The sequence below is a fragment of the Cololabis saira genome, chromosome 18, assembly GCF_033807715.1.
Source record: "Cololabis saira isolate AMF1-May2022 chromosome 18, fColSai1.1, whole genome shotgun sequence".
Lineage (NCBI taxonomy): Eukaryota > Metazoa > Chordata > Actinopteri > Beloniformes > Belonidae > Cololabis > Cololabis saira.
The window spans coordinates 9,085,843-9,107,658 of NC_084604.1; the positions used below are offsets into that span (position 1 = coordinate 9,085,843).

The window sequence follows — 21,816 nt, forward strand, 5'->3', positions numbered from 1 at the left end:
TATATATATAAAAAGAAGATACAACTGATTTCATTTTCTGCACCAACACTCAGAAGACAAGTCTGTATCCATCAGATTCAACACCGTTGAGATTCAAGTCAGAGAGGACTGTGGGTAAAGATCCAGTGGTAGCATCACAGTTTAAACTAGAACCAGTCTGAGTGTGTTTCTGAGTGTGTTTCTGACCTCCAACATGACCATCCCAGCGTCATGGACCAGACTGATGTTCTGGAAGATCTTCACCGTGATCTTCTCTGCTCCTTCCACCTGCTCCACATCACCTGAACACAAACACACACACAGATGATTTCTGTGGCCGATGCAGCAGATAAATCTGCTGGACACGGGCAGCAGCAGAACTTCTGTTCTTCTAGCGATTGTTGTCTCAGAACCACCATGGAGCGTTTTTTGGAAGCGTGTGAGAAAGTGAGCAACCCCTCCCCTTCTCACCATCACCAGACTTTTTTTTAATGTGTGTGGCAGAGTGGAGGATTGGGCGTGGTCTGCGGGGCAGCAGCACACAGGTGTACCTGGTTCTACTGATTGTGGCACACCTGTGTCCAATCAACCTCTCCACCCTGCCTGGGTTTATAAACTGCAGCTGCATACCAGAAGAGGGGTCTGCTGAATGGAGGAAGCTTGCTGGGAGGCTATGCCCCATTGTGCCTTCTTTTTTGGAATGCTGATTTTGCCCTCCGCCTGTATGTGTTATTTTTACATGGAATAAAAAGCCTTATTTTTTGGCATTCTACGCTCTGCAAGGTTTTTTTTTTTTACACCTCATCACCCAGGTCCATATTTGCCTTGTCCCCTTGTATGTGGGGAGGCCACTCTGGTTCCTCACAAAGCGTCCCAGAACCAACGGTCCACTCTGCTCTACTAAAAATAAGCATTGAATCTAAGAAGTTTAAAAATAAGACACCGCCAGCGGTCCAGACTCTCTCGTTAGTCCGGCGTCTACTCTCTCTCACTAACGAGAGAGTAAACGCCGGTTGGCGTAACTCACCTGATATAAAAGAAACAGTTATTATCATCACCACCGAACGGAAACATCTAGAACACCGGGACAGCGGCCCTCGTGAACCTGACAAACACTGGTTTAGGAACCTTAGGTGAGCTTCACCTGCTGTGTCTGGTGTTATTATCAGCTGGATCTTGGTTCAACCGAGTCCTTCTGTGTGGAGTTTAAAAGTTTTTTCCATCTCTGCGTTGGTTTTCTCCAGGTTCATCAGTTTTCTCCCCGAAAAATGTTGTTTAGGTTCATTTCTAAAATTAAATACTACCTATTTACACCAACTGTAATGTATTTTGATTTATAAGAGTACTTATAGAGGGAATGCGCATGATGTCACAGATGCGCCCACTGAGTGGCAGAAAGACTGAGTGGCAGCGTAAACTTTCAGTTTGAGCACGCAAAAACATCTAAAATGGGAAAGAGCTGTTGTGGGATCGACTGTACTCATAGATTTAGCAAGAAATCAGAGTTATCGTTTTACAGACTGCCGAAAAATAAGCTTAAGAGAGACAAATGGATCGCTGCAATTCACAGAAACAACTGGATTCCAGGCACCGAAACGTGGATTTGCGGTTTCCATTTTGTATCAGGTAATGTTAAACGTTCAAATCATAAAGTTCCGTGTCCTCATCACTTTAATTTCACCAACAAATCCTGCCTTGAAGTCGGACCAAGCATCAAGACTTTTGTAAGCCTTCAAGCTTTGCTTCGTGTATTTCCCCGATGTAGAAATGAAGTACATATAAATATCAGGAAACTGGATTTGTGGCCAAATATTAATGTCCATGGACCACTGGTTCTTGGTAACTGTACCAAATATTAATGTCCATGGACCACTGGTTCTTGGTAACTGTATCAAATATTAATGTCCATGAACCACTGGTTCTTGGTAACTGTACCAAATATTAATGTCCATGGACCACTGGTTCTTGGGGTAACTGTACGGGTCACTGTCAAGTAGGGCTGAACGATTTATCGTTTTCTGACCGAAATTGCGATTTCAGACAACGCGATCATGTGATCGCCAAAGCTGCGGTTTTTCGTAGTGCTCCTGACTGGCCCAGGATCTGTTTTGTCAATAAGCGCATAAGCGTTGGTGTAACGCGGAACCATAAATCAGCCTTCAGAAGCGGCATGCTGCACGTGGACAGGTCACGCTAACCAATCAGTATAAATCCAATCCTGCTCCACCTGTTCCTTGATTTCTGAAATGGCTTCAGCTGGACCAGAAGCGGAGTTATATTATATATATAAAGTGTATCACGATATTGGGTTATTAATATGAATCTATTGTGTTGACTAGAAACGCGCATCCGACCGCACCTCGACCAGCGGACCAAAATCTTCCTCCGCTCAGAAGAAACTAGTACCGTTTTGCGGTCCCGTTTTGAGCTCTGAACTTTTACTTATGTAAGGCTGGTGTAGAGTTAAGCCTTACCTTATTAAATTAAACCTTTATTGGGTCGTGAGTAGGATAAACACGCGGGCAACTTCTGCTGAGCTCCAGTGTACTTTAATGTCCCTCAACAGTGTAGGATTTTAGAACATCAACACAGCACCTAGTGCCGTACTGTGGCGTATCACTCCGCCCAATCTAAAACAGACTAATCACTACAGATAAACTGACTAGTGTCATTATAGTCCCTGATTTATATCAGAATATAAAGAATATATTTATAAAATAATCAACCCTGAATTACCAAAATAACCTTCTTAACAAAAATTAATCTCCTCTTACACTTATAAGGTGAGCACGAATCAATCTTTTTTATGATGTAAAATTGTATGTATTTATTTACTTTTATTTATTTATTTAATTTTAGTTGTTAAATTAGAAAGAAAAAAGTCAAATCATACATGAGAGAAACTATTCAGTTTGTGGCCAAATATTTTTATTGTATGAAACTGAAGATGCATAATGCAAACCTGACATTTACTTTTAGTTCAGTTTGTGGAAAATAGTTGGCCTGGCTTTCTCTTTAAAACTTAAAACACTTATAAAGCATTACAAACTGTAACAATAGGGTAAACGTACAGTATTGTTTTGTATTTTGTGTCTTTCAAATAAAAGACATTTTTTCCAGTCATATGTTCCTCATTCAAGGTATAATTCAATCTAATAAATAAATGAATGTGTGTGTCTGTGTGTATTAAAGTATGGGTGTCAGTGAGAGAATGTTGCCGTTTCAACGAAAGCCCCTTGAGTCGTCCATGGACTAGAAATGCAGTAGATAGGATTGTTGTTGACCTCAGGACCACGTTACCTGCCAGGTTGCGCAGCTGGCTGACCAGCAGACTGATGGGCCCGGTGTAGGGGATGGCCTGGGTCTGGGTGACGGTGCCCATGCACAGATCTGTATACACTGTATATATAAAAAAAAAAAAAGAAGTGTCAGAAAAACAGGTAACCTGAATGCAGCACAGAGATCCGTTCAGCTACAGGAACATCTGAAGGGACACCGGGTTCTCTCTGGTTCAGAACTAGGCCTGTGTTGAAAAAAATCAATTTCCCAATTCTAAATCGATTCTCATATTAATTCCTAAAAATCGATTCATATGTCTAAAGATCGATTTTTTTTCCTTTTATTTATTTATGTTTTTTTTTTTTTTTTCATCATTACATTACGACTTTTGGTTATTTTTTTGTTTATCCCCAAAAAAGGAATGTTTTGTTGGACAAGAGAATAACTGGTGCCATGTTTTTGCCTTTAAATATGTTTAAAGGTATGAAAACATTAAAGTGTTAGGTTATAATTGCATAAATTGTCTATATTTCATTACTTTATATATCGTCTTGGGGTTACATTTGCAAAGAATGCTAAAAACCAAATGCTCAAAAATGTAAAAACCAAAATAGACCGAAAATGGAACAAATAAAAACGGAATTGGGAAAAAATAAAACCGATTTCATCCGTCTGTTTCCTCCCTGGATCTGTTTGGTAATTCTGACCCACATGATGTTTCTGAAAGCAGTTCTATCAGCATTCTGGGAGCTGATTGGTCCTTACAGCATCATTAGCTGCAATACTTGCTGTTGAATCTCAATATAATACTAGTAGTAATATGTTCCATAACTACAGTCATATAATTCATGCAACAGCTGAAAAAACAGTTTTAATAACACTAACCCAAATCAATATCGGAATCGAATCGAATCAAATCTTGATAATCGATTCTGAATCTTAAGACTCGAATCAAATCGATTCTTGACATTTGAATGGATCCCCAGCCCTATTCAGAACTGGATCCAGAATAGTTTTCAGTGGAGGTCTACCTCCCAGTAGGACCAGTAAGATCCAAACCTTCACACTACACAAAGACAGAGTCCTTCTTCATCTCCTCATTGTTCTCTTCCAGCTAAGTAGTTCTGTAGCATCAGCTTTTAATGCAAAATAAATTAATTTAAAATAAAAAAAACCCAAAAGATATCCGTTTATCCTCCTCAAATAAAGACAATTATCATTCCAAACCCAGCTGGTCCCCCGCCCCCACAACACACACGGTTACTCACTATTGAGGTCTGATGGAGTCAGGATGTGGTAGTTGAAGTTCCTCTTCACCAGGATCCCAGACACCTTCTGACCCTGAGAGCACTTCCTGTCAGCCAACACACCCATCACCTGCAACAAAGCATGCTGGGAGTTAGAGTACCAATGACAGACCTGGATGCTGTGTCCTGGGGAACTCAGCTGTATCGAGGTACGTAGTAGGCCTAACAGTGAACATGGCGTCAAGGTTAATACTAGTATTAATATTTGGAATAACTACAGTCATATAATTCAACTCAAAAAAGATTTTTAATAACACTAACCCAAATCAATATATCGAATTGAATAAAATCGTGATAATCGATTCTGAATCTTAAGAATCGGAATGTTCACAGTTGAATTGATCCCCAGCCGTAGTATGCATGATGGCGGATCAAAGTGTGTTCAGTTTTGTTTCAGATACGTGTCCAGGTGTGTTTCTGGTGCATATTCAGGTGTGTTTCTGGTGCATATTCAGGTGTGTTTCTGGTGCATATCCAGGTGTGTTTCTGGTGCATATCCAGGTGTGTTTCTGGTGCATATTCAGGTGTGTTTCTGGTGCGTATTCAGGTGTGTTTCTGGTGCATATCCAGGTGTGTTTCTGGTGCATATCCAGGTGTGTTTCTGGTGCGTATTCAGGTGTGTTTCTGGTGCATATCCAGGTGTGTTTCTGGTGCATATCCAGGTGTGTTTCTGGTGCATATTCAGGTGTGTTTCTGGTGCGTATCCAGGTGCGTTTCTGGTGCGTATTCAGGTGTGTTTCTGGTGCATATTCAGGTGTGTTTCTGGTGCGTATCCAGGTGCGTTTCTGGTGCGTATTCAGGTGTGTTTCTGGTGCATATTCAGGTGTGTTTCTGGTGCGTATTCAGGTGTGTTTCTGGTGCGTATCCAGGTGTGTTTCTGGTGCGTATCCAGGTGTGATTCTGGTGTATCCAGGTGTGATTCTGGTGTATCCAGGTGTGATTCTGGTATATCCAGGTGTGATTCTGGTGTATATCCAGGTGTGATTCTGGTGTATATTCAGGTGTGATTCTGGTGTATTTCTGGTGTGTCCAAGTGTGTTTGGTGTATCCAGGTGTCTTGGTATATTCAGGCGTACCTTTGCTAACTTCTCCCCTCTGAAGTTGAGCGTGACCGCCTCGGTGTTCCTCGGGTTGTGGACTTCAATGTGAACCTCGTCGTTGTCTTCGTATTCCCGGATCAGAGCGGCCTTCAACCGCGCCATTTCATTCTGTTCTCCGTGGACCAGAATCTACAGATCAAGGACCAGAGACGAGATCAGACATCAACAATACTTATTCTAAGATCATATAAGGAGAACTTCTGGATGCATATGTGAGGAGGTGTTTCAGGCGGGCCCAACCAGCAGGAGGCCCAGAGCCCACCAGAGAGGTTACATCTCTCCGCTGCTCTGGGAAGCACCAACATTGCAACTTCAAGGTTGAAGCCAACCTGCTTGTGAAAAAGACTGCAGTTCTGTTTACTAACTACAGGGGCTTCATTAAAGTGAACAGGTTTGACTGAATGGAATCTGTATTTCCTCGTAAAAACCCATGACTTGAACTCCTGATAACAGAGTGTTAAACTCAAGTCAGCTTTGAAGGTGAATTCCTTCATAACCAAACACAGATTTTACTCCCATACAGATGTTTGTCATAAATCTGGAGGGCACAAGCCAGTTCCACAACAATACTGACCCAAGCCAGGATAAACAGAGAGGCTTGTGTTAAGAAGGGCAACCTGGCTAAATCAGTGATGTAAATCCTGAATAAGACTTCTATACCAGAGTGTAGGGCTGTAATATCCCAGTTGATTGGTCGATTTATTATTCGATGTGGCCTGGCTCGACTAAAATTCTAATTGGTCAATTCTTTAATTAAAATTAATTTAATAGGGAGGAAAGTACCAAGTTCTAAAGGGATGTTTTCAGAGCACATCTCTTTCACAGGTTGCAGTCTATCTCTGGTGTGATGTCCTGGTCCTGCTGGTTTAGTCTTAGTCACACACTCACAATCTATAAATTATTAACTTGTACTACTTAAAATTAGTGATGCACCGAAATGAAAATGTGTGGTCAAAACCGAAACTGAAAATAATAATAAACACTGGGCCGAATAATACCGAACAATGGTTCTTCGCAGTTTTTCATTTATTTTGCCAATTTAAAAAAAAATAATTGAAAATTATCTTTCACAATCTCTAATAGGCTGTAATGTTCTGCTCTTAACATCTGGTGATGCTTGTGAGTCCCGTTGTTGGGCATGTGTAGGCTATGATAATGAGACGGGTATTTCTGCAGCCTGACAGGAGGCTCCAGGTTGCAGAGGGCCCGGTCCTGATATGCCCCGCCCCCTGGCCATATGCCCCCCCCCCCCCCCCCCCCCCCCCCGCCCCCCCCCCCCCCGGCTCTGATATCTTCTACTGGCGAGAGGGTTCTCGCTCCTGGGGATGGGGACTTCTGACAGATAACCATCTAACTGTTGAGCGGTTGCGCTTGTCGTCTGCATCTGGGTTATTTTCTTGGAGGATCTCGTCATATCAGACAGTGAGGGTTCGCCATCGCATCTGTAGTACGGGCTCTTTTCTCTGCGCTCTCTCCCTTTTCTCCTGCGCTGTGCGTACCGTGACCGTCTCCATCACCAAGCGGCTTTCCCAAATCCAACTCAGCCTGGATCATTTCTCGTGTCCTCTGCTTTTCCCCACATCCAAGTAATGATCTGACATGCTGACATGTTTGCTGCGTTTAACACTGCTCCCCCTCACTCCACGCTGTCCGCTGTTTGATTGCGTCATCACATGCCGTTATTAATTGTTTGGTTTTTTCCCCACTTATTCCACCGAACGTGTTTTTTTTGCTATTTTTGGCCGAACAATTTCGGTTACTGAACATTCGGTGCATCCCTACTTGAAATGGAGGAAATACAACCAAATAAATATTTTTTATTAGGCTGTAACTTCTGACAGGATTTTCTTGAGCACACAGTCTGAGATTTTTCTGTGAGAACAGACCCGGTTCTTTATTACAGCACAATTGTTGGAGACATTGAAGGTTCTTGATCTAGATAATTCTGTAGCTGAAAAGGTGAGATGACTGAAAGATTTTAAAACACTTCAAGTAATGTGTTTCTATTTTCTGATGAGACCCAGTGAAGGCTTGAGAACCCTTCTGGATTCTGGGCTCATTTTGATTCTGATGACGGAGATCTGGTCCTCCATCTGTGTGGAGCCACCGGACTGGTTTACCTGAGGAGCGACAGGTACAGATGTGTGTGTGGGTCATGTGATTACCACGTGCGGAGGTTTGAGCGCTCTGATGAACTCGCTGGTCTGCTGGTAGTCCGTGTGAGCCGAGAAGGAGATGTAGTCCACCGACATCTTCAGAGGAAGCTTCTGACCCGACATGGTGTTGATCTCATCAGGCTCCGTCATTATGTGCTGGAGCAAGTGCAGACACAAATACACACTTTCATCACTCGAGCACTCGACATTGTTAAAGACCTGTTCAAACCCTTTTTTGGAAACTTACGCTGGATGGGTCCGATATTTGATGTACACTTTCCAAACACATCAAACCACCTGGCTGTTTCTCACACAGCACATTCTTCACAATGCATAGTACACACTGTATACTACACACTACATACCTGATCCTATGTACTACAAAGGGCATACGACATGCTGGGGACTTTATACTGCTTACTACACACATACTACATACTACACACTGGATACTACGTACTACATAGGGCATACTACCTACTATTTACTACATACTAGACACTGAATACTAAAGGGATACTGCATACTGCCTACAACAGACTATGAACTATTCACTAAATACTGGATTCTATGTACAGCAATCCCTGGCTATAACGCGGTTCACCTTTCACGTCTCGCTGCTTCATGGATTTACATTGTGCATCGTGTTCTGCATTCTGATTGGCTAAACCGTCTCCCTGCTTCACTTCACTTCCTGTGTCAATAACGTTGGTTGCTTAGCAACAGTGCTGAGAACGGCCAATGAGCTTCAACAGCAGCTCAAGAACGAGACCCTTTGATGAATCGTTCATTAGTCTCAAATATAACCAATGGTGACATGTCGGTTTATAAGAATCTTTTTGCCCAAAAGAAAAAAAAGAGCGACAACAACAACCCATAACTATGTTCTTCTCTCGAAAAAACACACCTGCACCGCGGGTTTAGGAGAAAAAGATGCTACAGAGTCAGGATGCAGCAGCATCAGAAGAGCAGTGGAATACGTCCCAGTCACAATTTGTCCTACTGTACTCATTGTATTTTTTTTCATAATCATTTTTCATTTTCTCCCATTCAAATCCAGTTACTCGGGTAGTGGCGGGGCTGATCTCCGCAGTTTGAAGCCTTGTATAATAATTGTAAAAAATAAAAAATAAAAAGTTGCTACTTCGCGGATTTCACCTATCATGGGTTCTTTTTGGAATGTAACCCCCGCCAAAAAGCAGGGATTACTGTACTACAGAGGGCATACTAAACACTGTATTATACTGGACTGTCTCAGAAAATTAGAATATTGTGGTTTTCTGTAATGCAATTACAAAAACAAAAACGTCATATATTCTGGATTCATTACAAATCCACTGAAATATTGCAAGCCTTTTATTATTTTAATATTGCTGATCATGGCTTACAGTTTAAGAAAACTCAAATATCCTATCTCAAAAAATTTGAATATTCTGGGAATCTTAATTTTAAACTGTAAGCCATAATAAGCAATATTAAAATAATAAAAGGCTTGCAATATTTCAGTTGATTTGTAATGAATCCAGAATTTATGACTTATGATGATTTTTTTTTTTTTTTTTTTTTTTTTTTAAATTGCATTATAGAAAATAAAGAACTTTATCACAATATTCTAATTTTCTGAGACAGTCCTGTATAACAGAATTAGATAAATTTGTTACATAATTGTAGTGCAGCATGTGGTTTTGAAGTTGGACCCATATACAACGTTTCCACCCTCTCGGCAGAGATCAGTAATTTTTCGTACAACATGGTGCCAGCCGTCGGATTCATCCAGACTAAATAACTGGATTTTTTAGAAAAAATCTTTTCGGGTGAGTCCGAGTTTGAACGTGCGGCGGTGCTCACCTTGGCCAGCGTTCCCTCCACACAATAGCCCGCAATGATGACCCCGTTCCTCTTATCGGTGCACCAGCTCTCAAACAGCTCTCTGGACAGGCCGCTCTGCATCATACCAGGGGAGGCCATCACCACGCTGGGGCCGATGTCGTCAAAGTGGTCCATGCTCTGAAACGTGGACAGGAAACACTGATGTGGCACCTCTAGGCGGAGACAGGGCGGCCCACGGTGCACGCTCACTGACCTTCAGGTTGCTGATGTGCTTGAAGACGAACGGGTTGTTGACGTTGATGGCCTTGCGGATCTTATCGTTCATGGCGTTGATGTAGGTCTGGTAGACGGACATGCACTTCCTGGCCAAAGACGAGGCGTAGTAGATGGGAATGTCATGGAGCTCCGGATGGTTCTGCCAGTACTCGTCTGGGCCAAACAGACAAACACACGTTTGTACATTTAAATCCTGGACCAGCGGTCCTTAGGGCCCACACAGCGGGTCGGATCAGCTGGTCACCGAGGTCTACACAAGTCTGTCAATGGTCCACTAAGCCAGGTGTGTTCCAGCAGTGCAACATATGAACAGTGTTTCCCAATCCTGTCCTGCATGTTTCATGTTTCCTTCTTCAGCACACCGTGATACAAGTAGCTGCTTCATCAACAGAGTGGTCCAGACCTTGATGTCAAGTTAATGAAGACAGTTAATTAGAATCAGGTGTGCTGAAGCCTAATGGCACTTCTCCACGAAGAAGAAACAAGGACAAGGCGAGTCGAGTCGGGCTAAGTAGGTACTAGTGGAAAAGCGCCATAAATCACCTAAAACCTGCAGCAGAGTGGTTCTTGAGGAACAGGGTTGAAGAGCACTGGTGTAGACTATAATCAGAACAAGACACGGGGGAAACGCTGTGAAGGCAGGAACTGACTCCAACGGATCCTGGTCCATTTATAAAAAGGACAAATCAGCAGAGCAGACAAGATCACTGACTTGAACACACCCATCTAACCTCGATTACCAGAAGTAAGCCCTTTCAGTTTGGCTCATGCCAGTCTATAAGGCTAACTAGCGTTAGATAACAGCCCTGTTTATCTTATATGAATCCAGCCAAGTATCCTCCCTTCTTATACTGGCACTATGGAAAGATCAGACACCTAGATGAAGGCCCTAACGAGGTTCAGCAGTAATGGTTTCTGCTGGGACCATAAACCAGGACCCTGGCGGGCCTCAGGTGCAGTGGCAGACCGCATCAAAGTAGCTGACCAAAGGGTAGCTATTCAGTGTGTTAGAAATGCATGACAGACTATCCTGGCTAATGGTAAAAGACAGACTGACATGCAGTCTTATTTTGTTTAAAATCGGATTTAAAAATCGGAATAAACCATCCACTTACTTCGGAATTAAGTTTAATTTGGAATGGCGATTTTCATTCGGAATTAGGTGTTTACATGGTAATTTTTACTCATTTTAAATCAGATTTCATTTTAATTCTGAATTAAAGAGAAATTAAACTTCCCATGTAAACGCACTGACAACCTCTGCCGAGAACTAACACACGTAGAAGAACAGCTCTGTACAGAGCTGTTGCAGAGTGGAACAGCTTCCACCCGAGCTCTTATTACTTCAAAGCAGAAGTAGTTTTAAAAACAAACTGCAAAAGACAATTTTAGAAAAAGTGTGTGTATAATATCTGACTTCTTGGTTTCTTGGTAAGCTTTTGTTTTTGTTGTTTTTTGGTTTCATAAGCCTAGGTATTGAGTTGGTGTGAAAACAGGTTTTAACAATCTTTTCCAATTGTATTTATCAGTCGACTGTGGTAAATTATTTTAATATTGTAGTTTTTTCCATGTTACTATGTATAATTCTATACTTTATTGTTATTTATGTATGTTTTTATTCTGTATATAATTGTGTCCTGTGTGACGACCCCAGGCAGAAAAGCCATTACTCCCACAACGGAGTGATGGCTAATGTGGATCCTAATAAATAAACAAATGAACGAATATTCAGCCAGTCAGTGTGGGGGGTCTGGGGTGAAGGCTGGATGCTCCAGGAGCTGGCAGCTCCGAAATTAACCACACCAGGGATTTCCAAACGCTGTTCAGCAGCACACTAGGAAGCTGTGGAAAACTGTCCAATTTCCCTTAACTAATACATCGTATAGTAACAATCGTTACTATAAATAATTTGCCACAGTGGATTGCCTAAAGTGCAGTGACTAACAGAGCAATTGAATGTGCTGAGCTCACCCAGGATCAGCAGCAGCTCCTGAGCTCGACCCAGAGCGAACACGGGGATCAGACAGCGACCCTCACGATTCACGATGTCGTGCACGGTGTTGCAGAAACGAGCTTCACGCTCCTCCCGCTTCTCGTGGATGTGAGTTCCGTACGTCGACTCCTTTAACACAACGTCAACACTTTTAAAGATAAATACATCAAAGTTAGTCTGTCCAGGCATCCTGATAGTTTTCCTTTTGGACACCAGAACCTGTTCCTCCGATTCACCTTTGATACCAACCGGATGCAGAAGGAACTACCTCCAACCAATCAGAGAAGAGAAGCATGTGATGTAGGTGGAGCTGCAACCAGACTACATTCAACTAAAGACCTTGTAAACATCTTCAGGAACACTGGTGGTTTTACAGCAAAAATGTGTTATATTTAGGCCTGTGTTGGGGGGAAGAAAAAAAAAATTCCGATTCTAAATCGATTCTCATATTAATTCCTAAAAAATCGATATGTATGTCTAAAGATTGATTTTTGTTCATCATTACGTTAAAACTTTTGGTATTTTTTTTGTTTATGCCCAAAAAAGGATTGTTTTGTTGGACATGAGAATAACTGGTGCCATGTTTTTGCCTTTAAATATGTTTAAAAGGTATAAAAACATTAAAGTTTTCAGTCATAATTGCATAAATTGTCTATATTTCATTACTTTATATACTGTCTTTGGGTTATATTTGCATAAAAAGCTAAAAACCAAATTCTCAAAAATTAAAAACTGAGATACATTGAAAATGGAAAAAACTTAAATAGAATGTGGGAAAAAATAAAACCGATTTCATCCGTCTCTGTTTGCTGCCCTAGATCTGTTTGGTAATTCTGACCCATGATGTTTCTGAAAGCAGTTCTATCAGCATTCTGGGAGCTGATTGGTCCTTACAGCATCATTAGCTGCAATACATGCTGTTTAATCTCAATATAATACTAGTATTAATATGTTGCATAACTACAGTCATATAATTCATGCAACAGCTCAAAAAACTGTTTTAATAACACTAACCCAAATCAATATTGGAATCGAATCATATCTTGATAATAGATTCTGAATCTTGAGAATTGGAATCGATTCTTGACATTTGAATCGATCCCCAGCCCTAGTTATAACAATTCATATTAACAGTTCCGCAGCTTCTTGGTTGTTTCCAATTGTGGATCTTGGACGCTCCTGCATGAGTCCATGGTAAAGCCCACCCCCACACTGTTATAGCTTTGGTAGGTTCTGCACCGGTGGAAACGGCCGTGAATGAGAGGCACCAGATCTGTTTCACCAGAGAACACTTTAGTGAAAAGGTTTGGCTGGACAGACTAACAGAACATGACACGTTAAAGACTACCTGCACCAAAATAACAAATCATTTTACATTTAAATGTGTGAAATAAAAAACTCCAATAAAGTTTTGGTTGTTTTATTTAGTTTTAAATTGATTATAAGAAAACAACACCAAATCATGACCATTTGATTTAGTAAAACTGTCCAGACCTGACAACATCTGGAGGACGGAGCAGAAATACTCACGGTGATGAGGATGTCCGGTTTCACACTGGGGATCTCTGCAGCCATCAGGTGTCTGTCCTCCTGACGGGAGAAGTCACCTGTGTACAGTAACTACAGAGACAGCACAGGTGAGACCAGGATACTCTGAATCAAAACATTAAACTCATACATATCACATGACGCGGTAGAAGTGATGGCTGGTGCGTTTCTGCTGCTGTTCACGTTTAACTTATTGGCTGTTCAGGATGTTCTCAGGCTGCAGGTGTTTGCATCTTTAGTCACATCAGGATAGGGCTGTGCAATTAATCGATTTTAAATCTAAATCGGATTTATTAATCAAGACGATATTAAAAAAAGGAAAAGCGGAAAATCGATTTTCCTTTTTTGCAGCTGACTGCTTTACAGACAGAGCTCGTCTAGTCATCTTTGTTTGGTCAAGAAAATTGTAAATGTTGTCACTTTACTAAACTCAAGGAGGATTTACAGTATCTTTCAATTGCACTTCATTCCCAATAGGGAAATTTGTTTGATATTTTTCTTTAAAAATAAAGATAAAATATTTGAAATAATTTATTCCATTGTCTTTTGTAGTTTTACCAAAAAAATCAAAATCGAAAATCTGGTTTTCAGAGAGAGAAAAAAAAAAAAAAAATCGGGATTTTATTTTTGTCCAAAATCGCCCAGCCCTACATCAGGACATAATAAACCTACTCGTTCCCACATGTCTAATTTAAAAGATAAATACAACCTCAGATGAGACGTGTGCGAACCCCAGAACAAACACGAACAACAGCAGATGTGACAGTTACTGGCTGGACGACGGACGACCTTTGACTGACCCACCTTAACGCCAGCGATCTCGATCATGAACATGGCAGCCCCGAGCACGTGGCCGGCGTGGTAACACCAGAACTTGATGCCAGCCACCTCCTTCACCTCGTGGAAGTTGATAGTCTCGATCTTCTCCATGCTGTCCTCCAGGTCCGTCTCCGTGTAGAGCATATCGTCGGTGGAGATGTTACTGTATCAGTGAGGAGAACCAGCTTAGAGGGACATGTCAGCGTTGACCCAGTCATTCTTGGTATTTGTTGAGTACTTACATGTGATGACGGTTTTTTGTTTCATTTTAATTCACTCAGACATTGTCTGACTAAGATCTCCCTAACCTACCCCGACTCAGTCGCTGACTCAGTCCCCGACTTGAAGCTGCCCTACTTTTGGCGCTTTTCCACTAGTACCTACTCAGCCCGACTCGACTCCACTCGGTTTGGTTCTTTTCCAGCAGGGGTCTAACGTGCCGAGTAGATACCTTTTCTGTAACTATTCTGCAGAGGTTCTAAGTGGCTGAGTCGGGCTGTGACATCGTCACACTACAGGCCAGCGATTGGTCGGGGGGTTGGGGTCAGACGTCTGAGTCAGGAGGAGGAAATCAGCAAAAGAGAGACTTTGACGGATTCTTGTTCATTTTATCCGACCAGCAATGGCAGCAAAAGTCTGTTTCTGATCCAACTCTGAGGTGCAGATGTTCATAAACCTGGTGCTGAGAAGAGAATTAAAAAGGGATCTAGAGGAGATAAGGAACGACCAGATCTACCAGGAGCTCTGTCACTTCATAGCTGCTCACGGCTCCAGCTGACTTTTCAGCAGCGCCGAGACAAACAAACACACAAAAAGCGTAGCCGCTCTTAGTCAGACAATGAAGCTTCTCTCATTTTTTAACTTGATATTGAACACAAGCCACAGACCCAGCAGCACATCTATCATCTCCTCCAGGTTCTACATCTTTAGTGTTGTTGTCTTCTCCGTTTAGATACACAATCAAATACGTCACAGCAGCTTCACTCCAACCTCCTACTTCTGCTCCAGGTGCTGATTGTTATGGAAAAGAAACCAGGCCAAGTTGAGTTGAGCTGAGTAGGTACTAGTGGAAAAACGCCATTTGATTCGGACTTGGCTGTAACCTGAAGCTGCCCTACTTTGACTCAGCCTTCGACCTACGGTACCCGTCTCTGCCTTGAACGTACCTGACTTTGACGTAGTCCGACAGCAGCCAGCGGTAGATGGCTTTGGTGGCGTGGGTCATGAAGGTGCGTCCCTTAAAGCTGGTCTTCTGCAGGAACCAGGGCAGGGCTCCACAGTGATCCAGATGGAAGCTGAGGCAGAACAGCACACTTTGAGTTTCTACACTTCACACCACAAGATTATGTACAGTTGTAAAGACACTAAAATGTCTGACAGTCGAGGAGCCTGTTCTAGTTCAGTTAGGACAATAGCATTGATTCATTTGGGCCAGATTTTTGGTAATCCCCCCAGAAGATTTTGACAACATCCATGTTGCTGATTCCTGTAGTTGATTCCTACTACAGAACTGTTCCGACTCCCGTTTGTAGGCCTTGTTGTTCCCACTTCCAGGACTCAGGCTTTGTGATGACCACTTCATGTCCTTTACTTAAGTTCCCCATAAACCACCTTTACACCAGTCTGGAGGTGTGTTGTCCATGCACAACCAGGCTTTAACCAGCTCTTCATAATGATTCCACCCCCATGATTCATCTGGAGGGTTGGCAGGATCATTGGTTGGGAAGGTCACCAAACTCTTCCTGGTTTCAGCTGGATCTCAGGGCTATTGTTTTGGGGTTCATTTGGATTGGGGAACATTTCATACCCAAGGTGGTCTATGTTTGGCACACAGAAGCATATCTTTCCTGATCGCTATCAAAAATATGTGCCACGGGCTTCTCCTACTCAGGTCTATGAGGAACACCTGCACACATCACAGAAAATGGTTTAAACTACAAATCAACAACAAACGATCACAAATGAATGATTCCTTTGATTCTGTTTGTTCTACACCTTGGCAGACTGTTACCAGATTGCAACAACAGAATTATTAGAAAGAGGGGGACTTGGATCAGAGGGATTCACCTTCTTTTAAAGTCCTGATTTTGTGCAGTTTAAGATCATTCAGGTTTACCTTCATGTCCATTAGTCAGTTCTACTGAGATCCAAAGCAACAAGAGAAAAAACAAAAACAAACCAGATTCTCTATAGCAATGGTGAAAAATCCTCATAAAAGGTGCTGTCAACAGCAAAAGTTTACAATATATGAGCATACAACATGTGAATAACAGACATCTGAACTGATGTTCAGCCTCAACCAATTGATCAGGAGTGACAGAACAAGGATTCTTGGACACATTTAGGTCGTAGAATGAAGACTTTAACCAGTTTATGACATCTGATATTAGTGGACTATGATCAAGCTCTGCCCTTCTCAGTATGGATCCAATGACACGAGTCAAATTAATAATGAGATGTCCATCTTGTTGACTACAACACAAACAAAAAAGGGGGGAGAACGTAACCTAAGAGGGAACCAGGGGAGGAGCCAAAAGGCACCAAAGGAGCCTCTGATGGAAGTTCGGTGAAGGACAGACCAGTATAGATCGACATAATAAAGCCTTTATTAGGTTCATCTATGGGAGAGACGGGTGCTGACAGCATGTCACGCTGTCATACCTGACCTTACATGTGATAGGACTACACTTCACTAGAGACATGATGGGTTAGATGGGGGAAGTGTCCCTCTCCTGGAGCTGTTCGGCTCGTTTTTTCCCCCCCCAGAGTGTGAGTTTCACGGTTCCAAATTGAAAAGCAGCGACAGAACGCTGCCGAAAATTACATGTTCGCAACCTTGCAGCTCTGTGGACCAAACTCTGAAAGGTCAATGTTGCAGAGTTGCAACGTTTTCAGATCTCATATTACGAGGTTTCACATTTTTTTTGCCGACATAATAATGTGGTGGGAGAACAGTGCCATATTTAAAACTCTGAAAATGTAAGTTTGAAAAACAGCGAAGGTGCAACAAGAGGTCTGAATCTCTGAAGCCGTAAGGCTGAAACTCTGTGATATGCATGTTCTGTAATATGCACTTGTGAAAAATAAAAATGCAAGTACAAAATTAAAGCTGCAAGCAGCGATGAACGGGCCCTCGCGCCTGCAATTTCCACCAGTCAAGGACTCAAAACGAAGTCCGATGACACCACCCATGACTCTTTATGTGAAACCATTCAAAAGTTAAGGCAGAAAGTAGGAACTATCAAATCTCGACCAATCAGATGAAGGATGGCGCGCTTTTTTGCGTCTATCGTTGCCACGGTAACATTTTTGACTGAGAAAAGTAATGCGCTTCGTTGCGGGATCGAGACGCACATTTTGATGTATAACACACCTGGGTGCACGTTACGGTTCGGCCCGCATTAACTGCCGAAGGAATGGCATAAATTGCCCATTAATGCAAACCATGAAATACAAATTTTTCGCCAGACCTGGCTTGCGTGCAAAATTTGGTGACTTTTGGGGCACGTTTAGGGGGGCAAAAAGGCCCTCATTTCGTCGGAAGAAGAAAAAAAAAAAAAACGAGAAAAATTCCTACAGATACAATACGGCCTTCGCACTTACAGTGAGAAGGCCCTCATTATGCTTGCAGGGATTCAAAACTTTATTTCACGTTTAAAATGTTCAAACACTGATTTTCAAGCTTTCAAAACTTTTTCTTAGAGTTTCAGATTATGGCAGTATTCTCACGTCAGAGTATTTACAATTTCAGAAAACAAAACATGAGAATACTAACTGATCTACAACAGGACAACTTTACTGTCAGACATGGAGAAAATAACTTCAAGCTTCCCTTTTCTAAACTGTGTTTAGAAATTAGTATAGATCATTTTAAATTGGTGACAACTCAACACATCTGTCTCATTCTCCCCACAAAGCAGCTGTTCTGGGACTCACTGGCTGATGAGCAGCAGGTCGATCTCAGCTGGATCAATCAGGTCGATGTAGGGGAGCGCGTCCATCCCCTCCAGGCCAGGATGGATCCCACAGTCCAGCTGGGACACACCAGGAGAGATGTTTACAGAGGCTTTCTGGCATTTACTGATATTTACAGCTGGAAAATGATACAAAACACCAGAAACTTGTCTCACCATGATCTTTCTGCCCTTGAACTCCAAGATGATGCAGGAGCGTCCCACCTCCTGACCAGCTCCTCTGTACACAAGCACACCATGATAAGAAACAAATGTCTGAGTAGCCTGATAGACATCTAATTCTAAATCCTGGATTTGAAAACCATTCACATCCAGGAAGCCCAGCTTTCGGAAACAAAAACATAAACTACACCTACATTACATTCGTGTAACAAACCAAACTTTAGGAAACATTTAGGTTCTAAAACCTGGACTTTAGGAAACATTTACATGCTAAAACCTGGACTTTAGGAAACATTTCCGTGCTAAAACCTGGACTTTAGGAAACATTTCCGTGCTAAAACCTGGACTTTAGGAAACATTTCCGTGCTAAAACCTGGACTTTAGGAAACATTTCCGTGCTAAAACCTGAACTTCAGGAAATATTTACATGCTAAATCCTGAACTTTAGGAGCCATCCCTCGTCAACTGTCTTTTGCCTATGGTTCTAGGTGTTTTTTTTTATTTCGCTTGTATGTTTGGAATACTTATATATACATTATGAGTACTCTTTGTTTATCCTCTAGTGCACAGGTGTCAAACTGAATCCCAGAAGGGCCGGTGTCCTGCATGTTTTAGATGTTTCACTGCTTTAACACACCTGATTCTAATTAATCATTGTCACCAGCTTGTCATCAAAGTCTGGATAGTTCTGTTGATGACACAGTCACTTGTATCATGGTGCAATGAAGCAGGGAAACATGTAAAACCTGCAGGGACACCGGCCCTCGAGGACTGGAGTCCGACACCCCTGCTCTAGTGGATACATATACTTTCTGTGGATATCATTGTGAATGGTGGAGGAAATTAGTACTGTTATGTGTCATTGGATATCTTAATGTTGATGGTTTGTAGAGAAACTGGGATTCCTGGGTAATAGGGGAAGGGTTGGGGTAGTCATAAATTGTCTATCTTCTGTTGTTTAGTTTTTTTTCTTCCTGTTTTAATGTTTTTGTAGTTCTTATGTTTTATTTCTTTTTTTGTTTTCTTTAATATAAGAAAAAGGAGGAATCTCTGACCATACTGCTTCCTTTCTATATGCCATTAATGACCATGATCATCTTGTTTCCATGAGATTCTTAATAAAAAATTGATCACAAAAAAAAGGAAACATTTACGTGCTAGAACCTGAACTCTAGGGAAACATTTACGTGCTAAAAGCCAAGCTCTTGAGGTAAAACCGGGAGCTGTAGCCTATAAATTACGAGACTATTTCAAACTAAATTGTAGAGGATGCAGATTAGAAACAACCTGCAGCTCTTGTAAGTGCATTTAAACAGTGTGTGAGTAAAAACTGCCGAGTAAAAAAATAAATAACTAAATAACTAAATAAAGTGCCTATAAGTAATGTTTATAACTGCTGTGAGGGATTCTCTTTGTTTATTATTCGGAGGAAACAGCTGAACGGTAGTTGGTGAGGAGTCTAGTCCGTCCATGCGGAGCACCGGTAAACTCGTGTTTAAACTCGTGTTTAAACTCACAGCGGGCGGATCAGCAGCTGGTCGCTCTCCTCCGCAGGAACCGTCACCTCGGGTTTCCTTTTTCCGGCCATAATTACTCAAAAAACACACACACACACACAAAACTTAAGAAACAAACACTTTCATCTCTCCATTCAGCCGCTTCGCTTCGTCGTTAGTGGAGACGCACTTCCTCGGTCTTCTTCTTCTACAGTATTGGGGTTATAATTGATCGGTGGAGCGTTATCGCCCCCTACAGGCTTGGTGTAGGTGTAACCCAGGTTAGTTGAAGGTTGTTTAATTCTGGTGGCAGCAGCATGTGTTTTCAATGTGACAAAAACTGATGCGAGAGACCATCTCAACTTTTACCCACCATCTTTGTATGTCCTCCGCGGACGCAGCAGCGCAGTTGCGAGAAGAAAAAGAAGAAATGTAGTTGATAAATGAAAGAGACACCGTAAAAAAAAACCTTAAATAGACAAGTTTACGCGCCAAAACACGGGCGCTGCCATTCGTCTGCATAGATGCGGGTCATTTCCGGTGGGAGTGATTTGCGCAGCGTTTACCGGTGTAAACACACCGGCGTGGACACAAACCTTAAGCAAAGACTCGCTGCTCGTGAGCTTTTAATGTCGACAACTATGTCTTAGCCATGGGAACACGGTTCTACTACTCTGACTGGAGATGGCGTTACTCTCCCCACCCGGATTCAGTGCAGAACTGGGATGATAACGTGATGACAGCAGCAGAACTGACAGCTGATCTGCTCCTACTTCCTGAAATCCGCAACGGACAAACTGAAAGTTTCTGAGGTTTATCAATATCTGCACAGAGACAAAGTCGGTTTTGTCATGTCATACAAACATGATCGTTTTGTTTATTTGAAAGCAAATGTCGAGCCTAGCCAGTGTTTGAACAATGCGGGGCTTAAAGCTCGGGTGCTGTAACTGAAGCTGGAGTCAGACCTGCGTCATGTGCGTTTTGCTGGACCGGAGATCGTGTTCCCATTCAGCTGCGATCTTATGGAAGGTAACAAGATTATTTGACATATATGTCTTCATTTTTGGTATCCAAACTACATCATAGTTTACTTGGCTTTTTTTTTCTCTAGGTAAAAAATGCTGTGAGACGGGAAAACCGGGCTTGCCTGCACTGACAGAAGAGCTGGGTCTGAAAGAAATGCTGGTCAGAAGAAGATGAAGTACAGGACTGTCTCAGAAAATTTGAATATTGTGATTTTCTCTAATGCAATTATAAAAACAAAAATGTCATACATTCTGGATTCATTACAAATCAACTGAAATATTGCAAGCCTTTTATTATTTTAATATTGCTGATCATGGCTTACAGCTTAAGAAAACTCAAATATCCTATCTCAAAAAATTAGAATATTCTGCAAATCTTAATCTTAAACTGTAAACCATAATCAGCAATATTAAAATAATAAAATGCTTGCAATATTTCAGTTGATTTGTAATGAATCCAGAATGTATAACATTTTTTTTTTTTTTATTGCATTACAGAAAATAAAGAACTTTATCACAATACACACACAACAGGAAGGATCTTTACCAGCTGTCACCAACTTCCCAGCATCTTCTACCACTCCAGAACCGGCACAGGAGGTGAAACTCTGTAGGACTCATGAAGAGTGGAGGACCAGCCCTGGGAATATTCTCCTGCAGCTCTGCCTCCCGCCATCACCCAACTTTTCACACATACTCCCAAAAATTGATGATTTTGTTGAGGGAAGGTTACAGTTCTGCAGTAAATATCTCAGCATTTTAAAACCAAAATGAGCAGCCTTATTTAGGAACCAACAGATGTTTGTACTGTGAAAATAAAGTTTGATGAAACATAATTTCATTTCATTATTGCACTGAACTACGATCATGAA

At 41.8% G+C, this 21,816-nt stretch overlaps 1 protein-coding gene across 1 annotated transcript in view; it reads right to left on the reverse strand.

The window, feature by feature from the left end:
* The window catches only part of LOC133418634 (cleavage and polyadenylation specificity factor subunit 3-like), a 28,267-nt gene extending 7,947 nt beyond the window's left edge, over positions 1-20,320 (reverse strand). Inside the window, exons 1-14 of the mRNA XM_061707436.1 lie at positions 19,941-20,320; positions 18,418-18,481; positions 18,224-18,321; positions 15,454-15,582; positions 14,273-14,450; positions 13,451-13,540; positions 11,899-12,049; positions 9,905-10,080; positions 9,670-9,828; positions 7,831-7,977; positions 5,642-5,794; positions 4,527-4,635; positions 3,280-3,378; positions 187-281 (exon numbers count right to left, since the gene is read on the reverse strand). Coding sequence (XP_061563420.1) covers positions 187-281; positions 3,280-3,378; positions 4,527-4,635; positions 5,642-5,794; positions 7,831-7,977; positions 9,670-9,828; positions 9,905-10,080; positions 11,899-12,049; positions 13,451-13,540; positions 14,273-14,450; positions 15,454-15,582; positions 18,224-18,321; positions 18,418-18,481; positions 19,941-20,011 — 1,719 coding nt within the window. The 5' untranslated portion in view covers positions 20,012-20,320. The remainder of the gene's footprint in view (positions 1-186; positions 282-3,279; positions 3,379-4,526; positions 4,636-5,641; positions 5,795-7,830; positions 7,978-9,669; positions 9,829-9,904; positions 10,081-11,898; positions 12,050-13,450; positions 13,541-14,272; positions 14,451-15,453; positions 15,583-18,223; positions 18,322-18,417; positions 18,482-19,940) is intronic.
* Positions 20,321-21,816: the final 1,496 nt, after the last annotated feature.